This window comes from Eretmochelys imbricata, chromosome 5, assembly GCF_965152235.1.
Source record: "Eretmochelys imbricata isolate rEreImb1 chromosome 5, rEreImb1.hap1, whole genome shotgun sequence".
Classification (NCBI taxonomy): domain Eukaryota; kingdom Metazoa; phylum Chordata; order Testudines; family Cheloniidae; genus Eretmochelys; species Eretmochelys imbricata.
In genome coordinates, this window is record NC_135576.1 from 119,643,690 (window position 1) to 119,661,574 (window position 17,885).

The 17,885-nt window shown below is 42.6% G+C and overlaps 1 protein-coding gene across 3 annotated transcripts in view; it reads right to left on the bottom strand.

Moving 5' to 3' along the window:
• The window catches only part of MUSK (muscle associated receptor tyrosine kinase), an 88,866-nt gene that overhangs the window by 54,019 nt on the left and 16,962 nt on the right, over nt 1-17,885 (bottom strand). For all 3 annotated transcript variants that reach the window (XM_077816484.1, XM_077816482.1, XM_077816481.1), the window contains exons 4-5: nt 15,200-15,327; nt 14,464-14,605 (exon numbers count right to left, since the gene is read on the bottom strand). In XM_077816484.1, coding sequence (XP_077672610.1) covers nt 14,464-14,605; nt 15,200-15,327 — 270 coding nt within the window. The remainder of the gene's footprint in view (nt 1-14,463; nt 14,606-15,199; nt 15,328-17,885) is intronic.

The following is a 17,885-nucleotide window of genomic DNA, read 5'->3' on the forward strand; positions in this document are numbered from 1 at the left end:
ATACCCCAAATTAAAAAACACAGTAAAAGAACTAAAAAAGAGCCACCGTGGCTTAGCAACCATGTAAAAGAAGCAGTGAGAGACAAAAAGGCATCTTTTAAAAAGTGGAAGTCAATTCCTAGTGAGGTAAATAGAAAGGAGCATAAACACTGCCAAATTAAATGTAAAAATGTAATAAGAAAAGCCAAAAAGGAGTTTGAAGAACAGCTAGCCAAAAACTCAAAAGGTAATAACAAAATGTTTTTTAAGTACATCAGAAGCAGGAAGCTTGCCAAACAACCAGTCCAGCCCCTGGACGATCGAGATACAAAAGGAGCACTTAAAGACGATAAAGTCATCTCAGATAAACTAAATGAATTCTTTGCTTCAGTCTTCACGGCTGAGGATGTTAGGGAGATTCCCAAACCTGAGCCGTCTTTTGTAGGTGACAAATCTGAGGAATTGTCACAGATTGAAATGTCACTAGAGGAGGTTTTGGAATTAATTGAGCAACTTAACAGTAACAAGTCACCGGGACCAGATGGCATTCACCTCAAGAGTTCTGACAGAACTCAAATGTGAAATTGTGGAACTATTAACTATGGTTTGTAACCTGTCCTTTAAATCAGCTACTGTACCCAATGACTGGAAGATAGCTAATTTAACGCCAATATTTAAGAAGAGCTCTAGTGGTGTTCCTGGCAATTACAGACTGGTAAGTCTAACATCAGTACCGGGCAAATTAGTTGAAACAATAGTAAAGAATAAAATTGTCAGACACATAGAAGAACATAAATTGTTGCGCAAAAGTCAATATAGCTTCTGTAAAGGGAGATCATGTCTTACTAATCTATTAGAGTTCTTTGAGGGGGTCAACAAACATGTGGACAAAAGGGATCCAGTGGACATAGTGTACTTAGATTTCCAGAAAGCCTTTGACAAGGTCCCTCACCAAAGGCTCTTAGGTAAATTAAGTTGTCACGGGATAAGAGGGAAGATCCTTTCATGGGTTGAGAACTGGTTAAAAGACAGGGAACAAAGTGTAGGAATAAATGGTAAATTTTCAGATTGGAGAGGGGTAACTAGTGGTGTTCCCCAAGGGTCAGTCCTAGGACCAATCCTATTCAACTTATTCCTAAATGATCTGGAGAAAGGGGTAAACGGTGAGGTGGCAAAGTTTGCAGATGATACTAAACTACTCAAGATAGTTAAGACCAAAGCAGACTGTGAAGAACTTCAAAAAGATCTCACAAAACTAAGTGATTGGGCAACAAAATGGCAAATGAAATTGAATGTGGATAAATGTAAAGTAATGCACGTTGGAAAAAATAATCCCAACTATACACACAATATGATGGGGGCTAATTTAGCTACAACTAATCAGGAGAAAGATCTTGGAGTCATTGTGGCTGGTTCTCTGAAGACGTCCACGCAGTGTGCAGCGGCAGTCAAAAAAGCAAACGGGATGATAGGAATCATTAAAAAAGGGATAGAGAATAAGACGGAGAATATCTTATTGCCCTTATGTAAATCCATGGTATGCCCACATCTTGAATACTGCATATAGATGTGGTCCCCTCAACTCAAAAAAGATATACTGGCATTAGAAAAGGTTCAGAGAAGGGCAACTAAAATGATTAGGGGTTTGGAATGGGTCCCATATGAGGAGAGATTAAAGAGGCTAGGACTTTTCAGCTTGGAAAAGAGGAGACTAAGGGGAGATAGGATAGAGGTATATAAAATCATGAGTGATGTGGAGAAAGTGAATAAGGAAAAGTTATTTACTTGTTCCCATAATATAAGAACTAGGGGCCACCAAATGAAATTAATGGGCAGCAGGTTTAAAACAAATAAAAGGAAGTTCTTCTTCACACAGCGCACAGTCAACCTGTGGAACTCCTTGCCTGAGGAGGTTGTGAAGGCTAGGACTATTACAGGGTTTAAGAGGGAACTGGATAAATTCATGGAGGTTAAGTCCATTAATGACTATTAGCCAGGATGGGGAAGGAACGGTGTCCCTAGCCTCTGATTGTCAGAGGGTGGAGATGAATGGCAGGAGAGAGATCACTTGATCATTACCTGTTAGGTTCACTCCCTCTGGGGCACCTGGCATTGGTCACTGTCGGTAGACAGGATACTGGGCTGGATGGACCTTTGGTCTGACCCAGTATGGCAATTCTTATGTTCTTATATTCATCTGTACAATGGAGATGATCATACTTTCTCCTATCCTTTCTCTGTCTTGGTTGTCTTTTTTTAAAAATATTCCCTTGCTCAAAAATAATTTATGGATTTGATGCAGAAATTATTGGGTAAGGTTCTCTGATCTGTGTCATACAGGATGTCAGACTTGATCTTAATGGTTCCTTCTGGCCTTAAACTCTATGAATCTTGTCTATTTACATTGTGAGGTCTTTAGAGCATAGATTGCTTCTTACTATGTGTTTGTGGAGTGTGACAGATGTGAATTCTGGGAAGCGTAAGGAGTTCAGAAGAATATTGAAATGTGCCAGAGAGGCATGGAGTTTTGGGACAATAAGTGTTAAGCGGGGGGAATCCCTGAGGAACAGTTGATCCAAATTACACAACTCTGATTATATAAAAGCACAGCCTATTTTGTATCTAGGGTCTGAGGAGAGAGCCATCAACTGGCGATTGATTATCTGGTCCTGGAGACTGGAGATAAAAGGCCCAAACTGTATCAAGAAACGGCTGAACTGTCCAGTCAGGGTTCTGGTTCCTGATCCAAAAACTGACATGAACATGTAATCAAGTGGGCAAACCCAGTTGTGGAATTGGAAAGAGTGACACCTACCAGACCCCTCAGTTGGAGATGAGGTAGGTAGCACGCGTGTACGCTCTTTTATTGTTCTTAATATGTTTTCTCTGTAATGCTTTTACCTTAAGAATCAATGTGCTTGCTAAGAACAGCTGTGTGGTAACTTTTAACTGCTGCAATACACTGGTTAGAGCCCTCAGAGAGAAAGCAAAGCACAATGTTGGCCTTCGGTCTGACTGGCTTGCTGGGGATATCACAGTGTTAGGCAGCCTTAAAACCTGTCAGGCGGGACAAAGACGTGGGTCACCATACAAGAGAGGTGATGGCTGAGGAGCCAGAAACCATAAGTGGATGCCCTTCAGGGACCACAGAGGGGAAATACAGGTGCAATTACCCTGAAACTGAGACATACAATTTCTAGTACAATGGGGCAGTGCCTATAGCCACTGCTGCAATACAAATAAATAAATAAATAATCAAATGCCATAAGAGAAGGTGAATTGTGCCTTTATAACCCTCCTCCAAAGATAAAAAATGTTTTCCAGCACTTTAAGTCTTTTCTATCATCTCCAGTGCATTTGACCAAAGAAAGAGGATAAAGAAAGTAAAATAAGATCATTAGTTTGTGAGAAAGCACTTCTTGCATTACTTGCATTACTTTTGGGGTCTGATCTCTTACTGAATGTCCCTTTGGAACTCAGGCAGTTCTTTTTCTTTTCGGCAACAGAAAAAAAGTGAACTTGTGCAAGATACAGGTGGTATTTGTGTTGACACAATCAGTTTATTTAGCACAATACATTCCCGTCAACTTTATCTGTCCTTCTGATTAAAAATTAGTTCTTCCTCTTGCCACCATCTCCCCTTTGCTAAGTGGATAATTCCTGAACACTGCCTTTTTTCCTGGCTGGAAGCACTTTGCAGACTACGGGAAAATAAAAGGTACAAAGAAATGAACATATGCTTGTAGTTGGTGCTATTTGATGGGATGCTATTAATTCACTGCTTGAGTACTAAATGAGCTGTAAAGGCCCAGATCAGCACAAATATCATTCAAGAGCAGTCCCAGTGGCACTCTGAAGAAATAACAGCAACGTGAGAAACACATTAAGATCCATAGTCTGGCTTTGGAAGTGAAAGTGCAGCCCTGTCTTGGCTTTAGTGGGAGCCATATGTGCACATTCAGAGCCAGTGTATAACCCTGTAAGTTTAGTATTTCACTGAAGAAACTATAAAAGCAATTCTTAGCTTGGCCCACTGCAGTTTGTGTGGGATTCAAAAATGACTGGTGTTAATGGCCTGAAATAAGGTCCAGGGCAGCAGCTGGACCCTTCTAAGCTAGTCATTATCCTTTAGAAAGTGCCTTGGGCTACAGCTGTGACGGTTTCTCCAGTTAATGGCTGTGGCATGTACCAGCTATGTTTATAAGAAGTACACCATGTGTGTAGCTGAACATGCCATACCTGGCTCATCCTGTTACTTGTTTGTTTCCTATTTAAATAAATATCACTGTCGTACAACACTGAGGGAGGGCCTGGAGTGGGTCCAGGAGTGAAGGGATGCTCCTATCCTTTTTATTGCCATGTTCATACTTCATACATAGGGCTTGCCTAGGGAGTAGCTGTGCTCTAGGGATGGACAGCTTTCTCAACTGAAATTTATTTCAGTTGTGACCTTTTAATGACTGGTGACTATTGGTCATTCATTATGATGATGCTTGAGTCACAGTTTTGTTTCTCAGGCCAGCAGGGGTTAGGAGCCCTGGATGGAGAATGTACCTTTTGGCCCAGACAACATTATCTGGACAAAGCTTCTAAGCAGCCAGAAAAGGATGACCCGGGATGTAGGAGACCTATGTTCACATCCTTGCTATGCCACTGGCTTCCTGTGTGACCTTGGACAGGTCACTTAGCCTCTCTGTGCCTCATTTCCCCATCTGTAAAATGGGATAATAGCAGTTCCCTGCCTCCCATGGATGTTGTGAGGATAAACACATTAAAGAATGTGAGGTGCTCAGATAGGGGCCATATAAATATGTAAAGAAAGAAAGATAGCTAGGCTAAGAAGCCTGAATGAGAACCCCTGATAGAAGCCCCATCCATCCCACCTCAGTAGAAAATTCCTCTTCCTAGTCACTATGGTCCCCACGGCTGTGTGGCACTGAAGAGAACAGAGTGCCATGATCACGCAGAAATTGGGTGAAGGAAGAGTGTCACGGGCTGCACTCTATGCCCCAAATACAGACTTGCAGGTGGCCCTCTGAACCACTCCCATCTGAAAACCCTGCTGTGCATTCTGCTCCAGCAACCATATTGTAGACACACAATTATCTGCACTTCCAATGTGCATCTTTTTCACACTTATTTTTTACAGTAATTTCTTGTGTCAGCCAACTTATCTATAATGCAAATTTGTAAAATACACAAGACTCGGCTTTTGTGAGACCAGGAAGTAGTGGAAGCAAATGAACATTGTTACAATATGTGTCCTCAACCTGTCTGTCAAATTGAAAAGTGACTGTCTGTTGTATCTGCAAGTTCTCAGCCCCCTTAGCGCCTTGGTTAATGAAGGGGGAAGGGGAGAAATTCTCTGCAGGTGTAGAAACAGCATCATTTTTTTTTAATCTCCATTTCAGCTTCTTGCTGATTGTCCTCCCTGAAGGAATGATTCACAGAGCAAGCCCATCCTATTTTTAAGGGCAATGCAGGTCTCACAAGTGGCTTGTGGGGGAACGTTTCTGTGGGCTGTGGCAGGGCGCTATTTTAGTAGCTATAAATAAGCAATAAACTGCAAGCACCAAAGGGCTTCTGTCTACAAGGGATGGAATTTTAAAAAAAAGTATCTTCCAAGTAACAGGATGTGAGGCATACTGCTCCTCCCGGTGTGTTGATTGGTTTGCCTTTTATCATATCAAATAGCAGCAGAACAAGAAGTGGATTAGGACCACTTTGAATTAGGAATGAATGAATCTGCTTGGATCATGTCTGAGTGAACCTGAACTTTGCCCATCCTTCAAAATGAAACATTTTCAGCCTGACCGGAAATAGCCTGTTCTCATGAGATTTTCAGCCCAATCCTTAGAGATCAAAGAAATTTAGGTACACAGCTACAGCCTGATACCTATTAATAGTATTAATTATTTGTATTGTCGTAGCACCTATGAACCCAGGACCCCATTGTGCTAGACACAAAGTCCTACTGAAGTCTCCACTGGGTTTTCAGTCTGGCCCCTGGACCTTTCAGTGCTTGTTCCAGCTGAAACACACCTTTGAGCCTAGTGAGTTCTGCTGATCACTGAGGCCTGGTCTGCACTAGGAAATTAGGTCAATATAACTACGTTGCTCAGGGGTGTGAAAAATCCACACCCCATAGTAACTCCATTGAACCAACCTAACCCCTAATGTAGACAGCGTGAGGTCGATGGGAGAATTCTTCCGTCGACCCAGATGCAGCATTTTATAAGCGTAGACAAGCCCTGATTAACACAGGCAAGCCCTCCATGTCATGCCACCGTATGAACAATGGTTCTACACCTATAACCACAGCCCCCCAGGCTCTATGGCAACCTTGAAATAATTCTGTGGCAAGGCCCCTGGATTCTGCAGCACTGTGGTCCCATAGACGGGAGATTCTGTCTGATAAGTGAAAAAAATGGAGGCTTTTATTGAGTTAAATACAAATGGAATAACAGAATCGGCACAGTGTTACTTGTGCTATTTCATGTGATATTAAATTCCATTTACATGACCTTTGCCTATATTTTTAATATTCAGCGTGTTGTACTGAAACCACACAGCTGCACCGTATGTGAAGGGGGAACGCTAGAGGTTTGGCAGATGGGTGGGAGACAGGTAGGGCTTTTGGCACCCGAGAAGATATGGGAGGCAGTTTGGGTTAAGCACGGGTATGTCGTTCAGGCATTTTACACATTAATTTGTTTTCAATACTCTCTTCACAGTCAGTGCTCAGCATATACTGTAAAAATAAATTGGCCCAATATAAAAATACAACAGATAGATAGATTAGATTAGATAGATTAGACAGATACTTCTGTAAACAGTTACTTCAACACTGTATTGAGTCCTTAGGCTTTTGTTTTTTTCATGTTGGGAAATTTTTTTTAGAGTGCGAGATATACAGCACAAGGGCAGAGTACTTGAACCATCTTCTCTTTATACCTTCTCTGTGTGTCTAAAGAGATACTTATTTTTCCCTAGAGGATTTTGAATCTGTACAGAAAATGATACTCAAAAAATGTAACAACAGCCATACCAAATGCAAGGACGGCTGTTCTGAATGTGTAATTAGCAGATGCACTAGCTAAGTGGCTATATCTATCATACTAGGTTTACTTCTGTAATGCAAAAGGTTCAAATCCTGCAGCTCTATGGATGACTCATCATTTTTAAAGATTAAAATGACCAAGGGTTTTTTTTTAATTTGTTGAATTTACTTGAACATGTGAGTGCACCATTAATTCCAGAAATATAGGACTAAAATGGCTTTACAGACAGGAATGGATTAAACCCAAATGAGGCCTGGATCAACTCAAATAGCCTGACCTAAAACGTCCTTGCAAAAATAAAAAGAAAGTTCCTGTTGCTCTTTCTGTCTACCTCTCCCTACATTGTGTGGGACCAAGGGAGTCCTTCCTCTCCATCCATGGCCTGGGAAAGAGAAAAAGGTCCAACAGCCCCTACAACCCTGTGATCCTGATTCTTTGGTCCACGCGGCATGGGACCTGGGGTGAGGGAAGGAAAGGAGGTATATTCATCACCACAGTGCCCCCTGATACTCAGGGCGGATGGAACTAGTTTGGTTTCTGGTTTAAATTAAAGTAGCCTTTGGGCTACCCAAATGTATTCTGGCTTGCTGCAATTTCTGGGACCATTAGATCAGCTGGGAATTGTTGAAATGTAGCATATTCTGACACACACAGGCTGACCATGCCACTCTGTACCGCTGGAGATCTTCTGTGCTGCTCTGTATTGGCAGCTTTAAGGTTTCTTTGTTACATCAGGGCAAAGCAAAACAATCTCATCAGAGGCCACAGTATGTCCCTGGGTCTTTTGGGCTGAGAACCAATGATGAAAAGTCTCTGAGTCATACAGAGATCAGACAGAGCAGGGAGCATGGCTCTGAGTGGCAGCAGATCCTGTGGTCTACTGAAAGCAGAAGATGGCAACAATTTAGGAGCAGGAGGTTCTGTCACAATATGTGGCCCAGATGATGTGATAAGCTGGCCCTGGCCTGAATCCACCAAAGTAACTGTACTGCTCCACTTTGGTGTTGCCACATCGGCTATTATTTACAGCAGATGTCATGTATTCTATGAATACCAACTATCAGCATCTCGTTTGATAAGATAACCAGAACATGAGGTAGAAAGTCTTTAGAGGGATTTATTTTTCATAAAAATATTTTTGCTGGCCAACTTCAATGCATGCTTTTCATAGAAAGGGCTACATTTATGCTTGGTGGATCCCCATTGATTTCTGGACCCACCCTATTAGCTGAATCAGCAATTTAGGACTGATGCCTGGAAAAGTATCACTGCAAATATTAACAGTGCAGTCACTGAGAATATAGCACACACAGTCTGCAAATACTTCTGTTGCATTTGTCACATCCAGGACTGCACAACAAATAAAGGAAGAGGCAGGTGAATATTGCATTTTTTAACAATTTTTTTGGCCTATGCAAGCGCCACGTTTATCCAATTATCAGAAAAGGGTTAAGGATTGCGTTCTTGACACAACCGAGGGCCATGCCCTGCCTTCAATCTGCACTGATATAAATGAGAAAGCCATGCACGCAAGGACGCAATGCCTGCGTATGCATGTAGAGCCCCTCAATGTTCTGGGCTGTTTGAAACTGAGATTCTCCTTTGGGACCATCTCTACTATCCCTGGAATGAAACCATAAAAATAAGCTCCAGTGTGCCATGACGTCTCTAAAGAGAGACACCATCACATTCCAGCCCCCTTGCAGCGTGATTTTATTACTACTGGCCATGCTCAAATTGTAAAAATAGTTTCTGCCCTTCTATTTACTATTTCAGTTTATTTAGCATTGTCACTTCCAACACTCTTCTAACAAATGTTTGTCACTTGTGTTCCTTCCCCCCAACCCCCCCCCCCCCCCCGGAGAAGATCAATTCCTGTATCTCCTTTGTTCAAACTCATCCCTACAGCTTTTACTGCATTTAGATGTTTTCCTTCAAGTTGGGTGGTGGGGGAGAAGGGGAGGTTGAATTCTGCAAGCCCTACTTTAGTGAACTGATTTGCGTGCCTGTACTGAGTATTCCAGCTGGAGCCTTTGGATCTGAATGTGATCATTCATTGTATTAGCATGATTCACGATTCAAATCCTGCGTGTTCTCGTGGATGTACCATGCAGTTCCATGGGAATTCCATCATTGCTTATCATTAGTCAATCTCCAACTATTATGAAAGCTACTGAATTGTGTTATGATGAACCAGATGTATGGCTGTACACTAATATTGATGATACAACATCCACAGGAATATCAGAGCCAGTAGAATAACATTTGTGGAATTACTTATTTGTCCAATTTCATGGTATTTTTCAAACAAATTATTCAGTTAACATTCTTCCCTTATTCACCCAGTTCTATAAACTAGGATGAATTTCAAATTTTGTGAAATTCTTCAAATAAAATCAGCACAATTAATTTCATCTGAAGTCAGTGAGCCAAATTCTGCTCTCAGTTGCATAAATGTAAATCTGGAAATCTCCATTTATTTAAATGTAACTAGTTTGGATTTATGTTAGTGTAAATGACTGCAGAATCTGGCCCAATGAAATAAATTATAATCAGTGCCTGAATCAGGGTTTTCAAGCTATGTACAAGAAATGTAACATGTTATTTTGTATTATACATCCATTAGTTTATTCTGCTACCGAAAGCAATGCATTCATTATCTATCAAAATATATTTATACTGTAGTCGGAGAAGTAGCAATAGCTATTGTTAAGGTTCCATAAGCATTTCCATTCTAAAGCTCTGTATTTAGTGGTGCAATAACTTTAGGAAAGTTTGATCCTTGGGGACTTGGATTCAGAAGGCAGGTGGATTATTCTTCAAAAGTTTGAGTGAGAACTGTTCAGCCAGTTTTGAAAATAAGAAGAATAAATTAAAAAAACAGACTTTTTATCTCATAAAAAGAATCTTCTTCAAACATTTTTTGAATATGTCTAGTGCTGAAATGTCTGGGGGAAGAAAGCTGAAATTTTACAGCAAGCTAGTCCTTAGAAAGGAAAAATACCTTTATGTGTTCTGGTGAAAACTAGTTTGACTTGCCTTTGATTTTGGGGTGGGGAGTTCTTGCAAGCACAGTGCAAATGATCTGGGTTTTTTAGTCATTTTTATAAAAAGTATGGGTGAAATGCTGGCCACAATGAAATTAATGGAAAAACTCCAATTGACTTGAAGAGGGAGGTATTTCACCTGCAAAATAAAAGTGGGTTGTACTGAAGATGCACAGGCTATGCAGTAAGGCACAGATAGAATGAGAAAGGGTTCCAGAGGAACTCTACCTCATTTAGGCCCTTATCCTACTCTACAGCTGGCTGACTTTTTTCGCTGAAATGTTTTTGATGAAAATAGGCCAAAAAATTAACAATGCGGGGGACGAGGGGTGGCAAAATCATTATTTTGGGGGAGGGAGGCTGACAAAAAATTAGAAACCAACATTTTGGGTGGGGGGGAGGGTTAGGTTCTGGTTTGTGTCAAGAAACAGAAAAAACTTCCATAGGTTATTTCTAGAAATAATAGTTTTATTTTACATTTCTTGCAAAAAATATTTGGTATTTTTTGACCAACTCTATCCATTGTCATTCATTCCAGTGGGGGCAGAATCAGGCTCCAAATTCACATCGGCTCATGCCCCCGAACATGGAAGTGCAAAGAACATAGTGTTTTCAGTTTTAATTTAATTCTTTAACCATCCAGCACTAAAAGTTTTCTGCAGCTTTGAGAACCTGATGTTCCTTGGTGCTGATTCAGCGGGGTACTTAAGGATGTGCCTAACTTTAAGCAATAAATACTCCCATTGAATTCAGTGGGCATTATATTAATCCCTCAAGCAGTTAGAAATTTATACGTTGCGAACTGTGCCTGAAACTAATTCCAGGCCCAATACTGAACCCATAAAATTAGAACCTCAAGAGGAGCCTCTTTTCAAAATCAGGACCTGCATGATCTATATTTAGCATGGTATTAAACATATTTGTATTACTTTTGGAATGTGCATTTGTTCTGGGATTAAATGTTGATAGTATTCCAATCATTCTCGGTAACTACATTTTAATATTAATGAATAATATACAGTCCAGTAATTTCAGTGAATGGTTGTATCAAGATATCAGCTAAGAAAAACTATTTTATTTCTGTTAAGGAAAGGTAATCTAGAAAAAGTATTTCCATTAGTTTTCTTACATAAGCTCCAATGGACTGTAATGAATTCACTCAAATGACCTAGTTGAGGACTGATTGCCTGCACCATGCCATTTTAGATTATTATTCACCTGAAGCTATTTTAAAATTGTGACATCTGGGGAAAATACTAAAAATAGGGACAACTAGTGTGTGGGCCAGGCCATAAATCAGTCTACTGAATGCTTAAGGAGGTGTGGTCTGTGCACACGCAACTCTTGTTAATGTTTGCTGGAGTTACACCCAAACACTGGAATGAGAAACAGATTCTTATGCACTGCAGGATTTTTATTTTCAGATTTTGGTAGCTGAAAAGTAAAACAAAACTAAGGCCTGAAATAGGGTTGCCAAGTGTCCGGTTTTCTACCAGAATGACCAGTCGAAAAGGGACCCAGGCGGCCGGTGCTGATTGGATTGGTAAAAGTCTGGTCGGCAGCGCAGTGGGACTAAGGCAGGCTCCCTGCCTACCTTGGCTCCACGCGGCTCCCGAAGCAGCGGCATGTCCCCCTTCTGGCTCCTACGCATGGGGCAGTCATGGGGCTACGCACGCTGCCCCCGCCCCAAGCGCCAGCTCTGCAGCTCCCATTGGGTGGGAACCATGGTCAATGGGAGCTTTAGGGGCGGCGCCTGTGGACAGGTCAGCGCACAGAGCCACCTGGAACGTGCCTCCACCTAGGAACCAGAGTGGGGACATGCCACTGCTTCCGGGAATTGCTTGAGGTAAGCGCCGCCTGGAGCCTGCACACATGACCCCCTCCAGTACTCCAACCTCCTGCCCCAGCCCTGTTTCCTTTCCTGCCCTCCAAACCCCTCGGCCCTAGCCTGGAGCCACCTCCTGCATCCAAAACCCCTCATCCCTAGCCCCATCCCAGAGCCTGCACACGCAGCCAGAGCCCTCACACCCCCCTGTGCCCCAAACCCCTCCCCCAGCCCTGATCCCCCTCCCGCATCTTGAACTCCTCAGTCCCAGCTCAGAGCACCCTCCTGCACCCCAAGCCCCTCATCCCCAGCTCCACCCCAGAGCCCACACCCCCAGCCGGAGCCTGCACTCCCTCCAGCACTCCAGCCCCCTGTCCCAGCCCTGTTCCCCCTCCTGCCCTCCGAATCCCTCGGTCCCAGCCTGGAGCCCCCTCCTGCACCCTAAATCCCTCATCCTCAGCCCCACACCAGCAGGACCCCTCACCCCCACACACACCCCAACCCCCTGCCCCAGACCGGTGAAAATGAGCGAGTGAGTGAGGGTGGGGAGAAAGAGTGATGGGGGGGTGGAGTGGGCATGGTCTTGGAGAAGTGGCAGGGCAGGACCTCAGAGGAGGGGCAGGGCAGGGGCGGGGCGTGGTGTTCGGTTTTGTCCGAGTAGAAAGTTGGCAACCCTACCCTGAAATGAGGTATATTATATGGGTACCTGGTCAGAAGAACCAAAGCAAGAGTAATAAACAGCATTACTTTGTTAGTATAACATACATTAATGGAATATGAAGGAATAGTTTGTGCACGAGCACTGAGCTTTCATTAATTAATTAACCACTATTTTTTCTTGTTTTAGAGATTGTATGCATGCAGAGTTCTTTGCAATGTGATTTTGCTGATTAATTCTCCACTGGTTGAATTAACAGGCACAAAACAAAATATAATCCAAGCACCCCAAATTTTGGTGCAGTCCCAACACAGATTTAGACTCCACAGCTGGCTCCTACGGTCCTGGTGCTTTAAAACTTAAAACAGGTTGGTCCTGCCCTGTAGGGGAAGTTCCACTGAATGGCACTGTGTTCCTGGAATCAATCAATTCTTCACAGGCCCTCATGGACTTTATCTCTACAATGGGCCCAAACCAATGAGCCCCAAACACTGGAGAAATTTAGACCAAGATCCAAATGTGTTGGGTGGCCACATGTCTGTCATGGTTTCAGACCAAAACGCCAGAGATGAACCCTGCGGCAGTCTGGATCTCTAGTTATAAGAAAACACTCTTATCTCTGATTCAGTGTACTGCAAGATCTTTTGATATACAAACAACTTGTCCGGTGAAATCTTAATTGCAAATGTGCTTGCTAAGCAAACAACAAACCTACATTAACTTGTAATTCCGTTACAATGGGCCACATCCTGCTCCCAATGAGGTCAGTGGGAGTTTGGGAGTAGGATTGCACCCTATATATGGGAAAATGTCATCATAAGGCTAAATATAGCCTCCCCTGATGAAAACCATGATATAGCCTGCACCGATCAAAACCACGCAACCCCAAACTAGAGTTACTGGAAAAATGGACAGCCACTTTGCAGCATGGGGGTTCCATTCAGAATGGGAAATGCAAATTGGCTCAACCATTGGATTAATCCTTCCTCCACCACTGACTACCATAAAGCACTGCTTGACCTAACTTTCGTTATAGTATCCAAGAAATCAAAATGTTGTTAGCTTTTTCAATCTCTCTCTACTGCAGTCTGTTGCTTTCAGCACACTGAAATCGGTGATAATTTATACCAGAGGGAAAACACCCTGTATACGAGTAACTAAGCACCAAAACAAACAACATCAATCGGTGTCCAATTGAGCAGGAGGAAAATGTACAAAGAACTGTTCCTTGAAGAGAACTGTTCTGTATTCCTGAAGACTCAACCAATTCAAATAAAAAACAGGAGAAAAGGATGGAAATGGCAGTAATAATAATCATGCTGCAATCCTTCATAGTAAGCTCAGAAGCAGTGCTGCAACATTTTCAACTGAAGACACCCCGGGGTGAGCACTTTCCAGCAGCCTGCTTTTCAGTATCAATCTGGAGCGCCAACATTCCCCACCCTGGCCAAGCTAGAAAGATATAGGGTAGAATCGCAGTGAGGCTTTACAAACCAATATATGGGAATGGCTAGACAAAGAAAAGGGAGATACATCAATTACTTATTTCTCTGTAAGGCAAATCCAGTAGTCTTTACATAGCCAAAATTCCCACTGAAGTCAAAGGGTCTGCAGGAGCTGGCCCTCATAAATCATCACTTTCACCATCAGCAAGCAACAGGAAAACATACTTGCTGATTTGCGTTTCCTTTGCTTTTCCTTCACTCCTAGACACGGAGCCAATGCTCTCAACCTGAGTTTTTCTTTGCTTGCCCTTCTCTAGCCTTTTGCACCCGCTTTAACATACGCTTTTGAATAACAAAATGTAGGTCCCATTTATTTCACTGGAAATTGGATCGTGTTATGACTGAAAGATCTTTAAATGCTGATAGTCTGGGTATGAGGGTCACTCACCTTCCACCTCCATTGTGACAGGTTTCGAATAGGCTGTGCCCAGGCTGTTCTTTGCTACACAGCGATAATGTCCTTCATCTTCTCTTTGAACATTATGGATCCTTAAACTCCCTGATTCCAGAACAGCAATCCGAGCATTTTCCTGCCAGAGATGGGAAGGTGGGAGTTGGGAAATAGAAAAATGAATAGACTTTAACGTGTTGCGTCAAACAATTAGAAACTTTCATTTACAAATGTGGACTTTCCTACAGGAATTGTTAAGTGAATTCCAAAATACCTTTTAACAGTGCTAGAAGTAAATGTTCACCTTTGAACAAGACTTATGAATTAAGGAATTTATAGCTAGAGCCTCCAGTCCAATAAGTTCAGTTCGTACTGTTCAAGCCATTCACTCACCCAATTTTTTACAAATAAGGGAATAATAACTTCAAAAGGCTTGTGAATGAATATCTGCAAAGCAGATGAGTACATTTTATTCACAATTAGACTCAAAAACTCTTTTTGGGTTATATTAGTTCAGATCTACTATTAATTGAAAAATGAGATAGAGAAATTCCAAAAAAAAAAATTCTATACCGGTAGAATTACCCCTAAACAAAAATCTTGTTTTGACATTTTCAACATGACATCTGTGTCTCTTTAAATGCTTCTCTGGCAGAATTTACAAATACTTGGACTGATTATGTCATCATATTTGTAGCATGCAAGTGATATTTTAATTTCATTCTCTACTCACCTTTAGAACAGTTTCTCCCTTGATCCAAGAGACAGAAGGTTTGGGATTCCCCATTGTAGTGCAAGGAAGAACAGCCTTTAAGCCTTCTATTATTTTTACATTTACAGGAGGACGAGTTATTTTAGGTTCTAAAACAAAAAGGCCAAAATTAAATCTGAACAGCGGACAAGAGACACAGTTCAGATACACTCAATACTATTCTTTATCATCAAAAATCCCCTGTCTGCATCTCTTTACAAATAGCCTTTATTGCTGTCACCAAGGCCCAGCCCTCAAAGGTATTTAGGTACTTAAAGTCTTGGAAGATCTGGGCCTAAATGACAGAAGAACCAAGAGAGTTCTTGATAGGCATGTAATTCCACTGAAAGAAATAATTATAAACTATAGCTACACCCTAAAATGTTAAATCCAGGTAAACGACACCAAATCAGATACCCTAGTATAAATTATTCAAATTATTGAAATTTGACACTGATCTGAATTCGTCAGATCTTGGGCAGAGATCCAGATAACAATCTCTCCGATGCTCAAGAATATTTGTCTTCAGGGTTTTTGCTTTGTCCACTGTAAAGAGAGCATTTACTGTGAAAGTTTGGGTCTGGATTCAGACTTCCTCAGTGTGTCCAAATGCAGAGTTTTAGATCAGGTCCATCTGTAACCCAAGAAGAAGGGTGTGTGACAGGAGTATTAACATTTGGATAATCTGAGCAGGCCTGTCGATGAGGGGGCAAAGAGGGCAACTGCCCAGGGGCCCAGGAAATTTAAAAGGGCCTGGGGGCCCCTGGCTGTCACCGCAGGCAACGCAATGGAGCTAAGGCAGGCTTTCTGCCCGCCCTCACTCCACGCTGCTCCCAGAAGCAGCAGAACAGCCCTACAGCCCCTGGACGGGGTAGGGGGTCTCTGTTGTGCTGCCCCCCCACCCCGAGCGCTGACTCCACAACTCCCATGGGCCGGAGACGTTGCCAGAGGGGTCTGCCAGATACTTTCGGGAGCTGCCTGAGGTAAGCGCCAACCCCCTAACCCCCTCCCGCACCCAAACTCCCTCCCAGAGCCTGCACCCCACACCCCCTCCTGCATCCCAACCCCTTGCCCCAGCCTGGTGAAAGTGAGTGAGGGTGGGGGAAGAGCGAGCAAGAGAGGGAGGGGAGATGGAGTGAGCAGATGGCATGGCCTCAGTGAAGGGGCAGGACAGGGGGCAGGGCAAGGGTCTTTGGGTTTTCGCAATTAGTTGGTAACCCAACCAGGCCGGCATGTGGAAGCTTTGGCCATGCCAGAAGAGCATGCCCATCAGCACAGCCGGCAGCTCACTGGGCACCAGCCAGCAAGGCACAGAACCGCCCAAATGTCAGGCTGACCGCGTCTGCGTGGATGTGGCTTGTGCGTGCGTGGGGGCCCACTGACTGTTCTGCGCTGGAGCCCAGAATTGCTGTCGGCGGGCCTGATAAAACCCAGAGCAACTGAAAGATTAACTTGGGTACATTTAGTTTTGTGTTCCTGGAAGGTAAACGTGACCTTGGAAACTTTAAGTTTTGAAAAAAAATCTTAGTGTCAGTTTTTCTAAAACATTTGAAGTTTTGTCTTCCATGTTCTCTGGGAGCATTTTTATTTAATTCTAAATAAGTAATAAAATGGTTTCAAAGATATTTATTTTCTCATAATGGCTATAATCCAGTGCCTATGGACATCAAAAACTCTCCCATTGATGTCAGTAGGCACTGGATTAGACCAATAGTTAGCAAACCTGGAGCCCAATTTTGCAACCGTCCCATGCCTAAAACTCCTGTTAATGTTAATGTGTTGTCTGCATGCAGAGAGTCTTCAGGATCCGGCCCATTAACTCACAGATGCCCATTCATACTCGTATATGTAATAGCAGTTACAAATCTAGCTTCTGATTTTGCAAACACATGTAAATCACTGTAGGCACCTGATTATTCCCACTGAGTTCAACAGGGCTATTCAAGCGTATAAGTATTCGCAGGAACCAGGCCCTAGCTATGAAGAAGGGACAACTACATGTATAGAGCAATGCTCAAGACTTTTTGAGATTGTGGATAAAAAAGTCTGTGCTCACGTAGTACGATGCGGGCTTATTTGTACTTTGCTCTGAAATAAATCTGGTTACTAAAATACAAGGGAAGATTATGTTTAAAGGAGCAGCACTTGAAGGATTGATGCACAACATTGCTAAGAGGGGCTACTTTATTGCTTTACCAAGGGTTTTTTAATCCTTCACATAAAGGCAGATTCTGGTCCTCATACTCATGTGGAGTAGTATGTCACTACACAAATAGCCACTTTGATTGCAACATGGGCATAGTGCTACTCAAGGTGAACAAGTGTGGGAGAATCGGCCATACTGAATAAATCAGGGCCAGATCCTCAAGGTTATTTAGTTAACTTCCCTTGATTTCAATGGAATTTCGGAGTTTAAGTCCCTGTGAGGATCTGGGCCATGCTATCTGATATGCTGTACTCAAATAGCATATAGTACTCAAACAGAACATACTTGGGAGTGCCATATAATTATCTTGTGGAACTCAGGGCTGAAGGATATTCAGCACCAGGTATACCAATGGCATCAATAAGTAAAGCTCATGCTAACATTAAATAATAAGACAAATGAGACGTAGTAACTTCAGAAAGGAAGATGTGCTTATGGACCAAAGTGTGGCTGGCTGCCCCT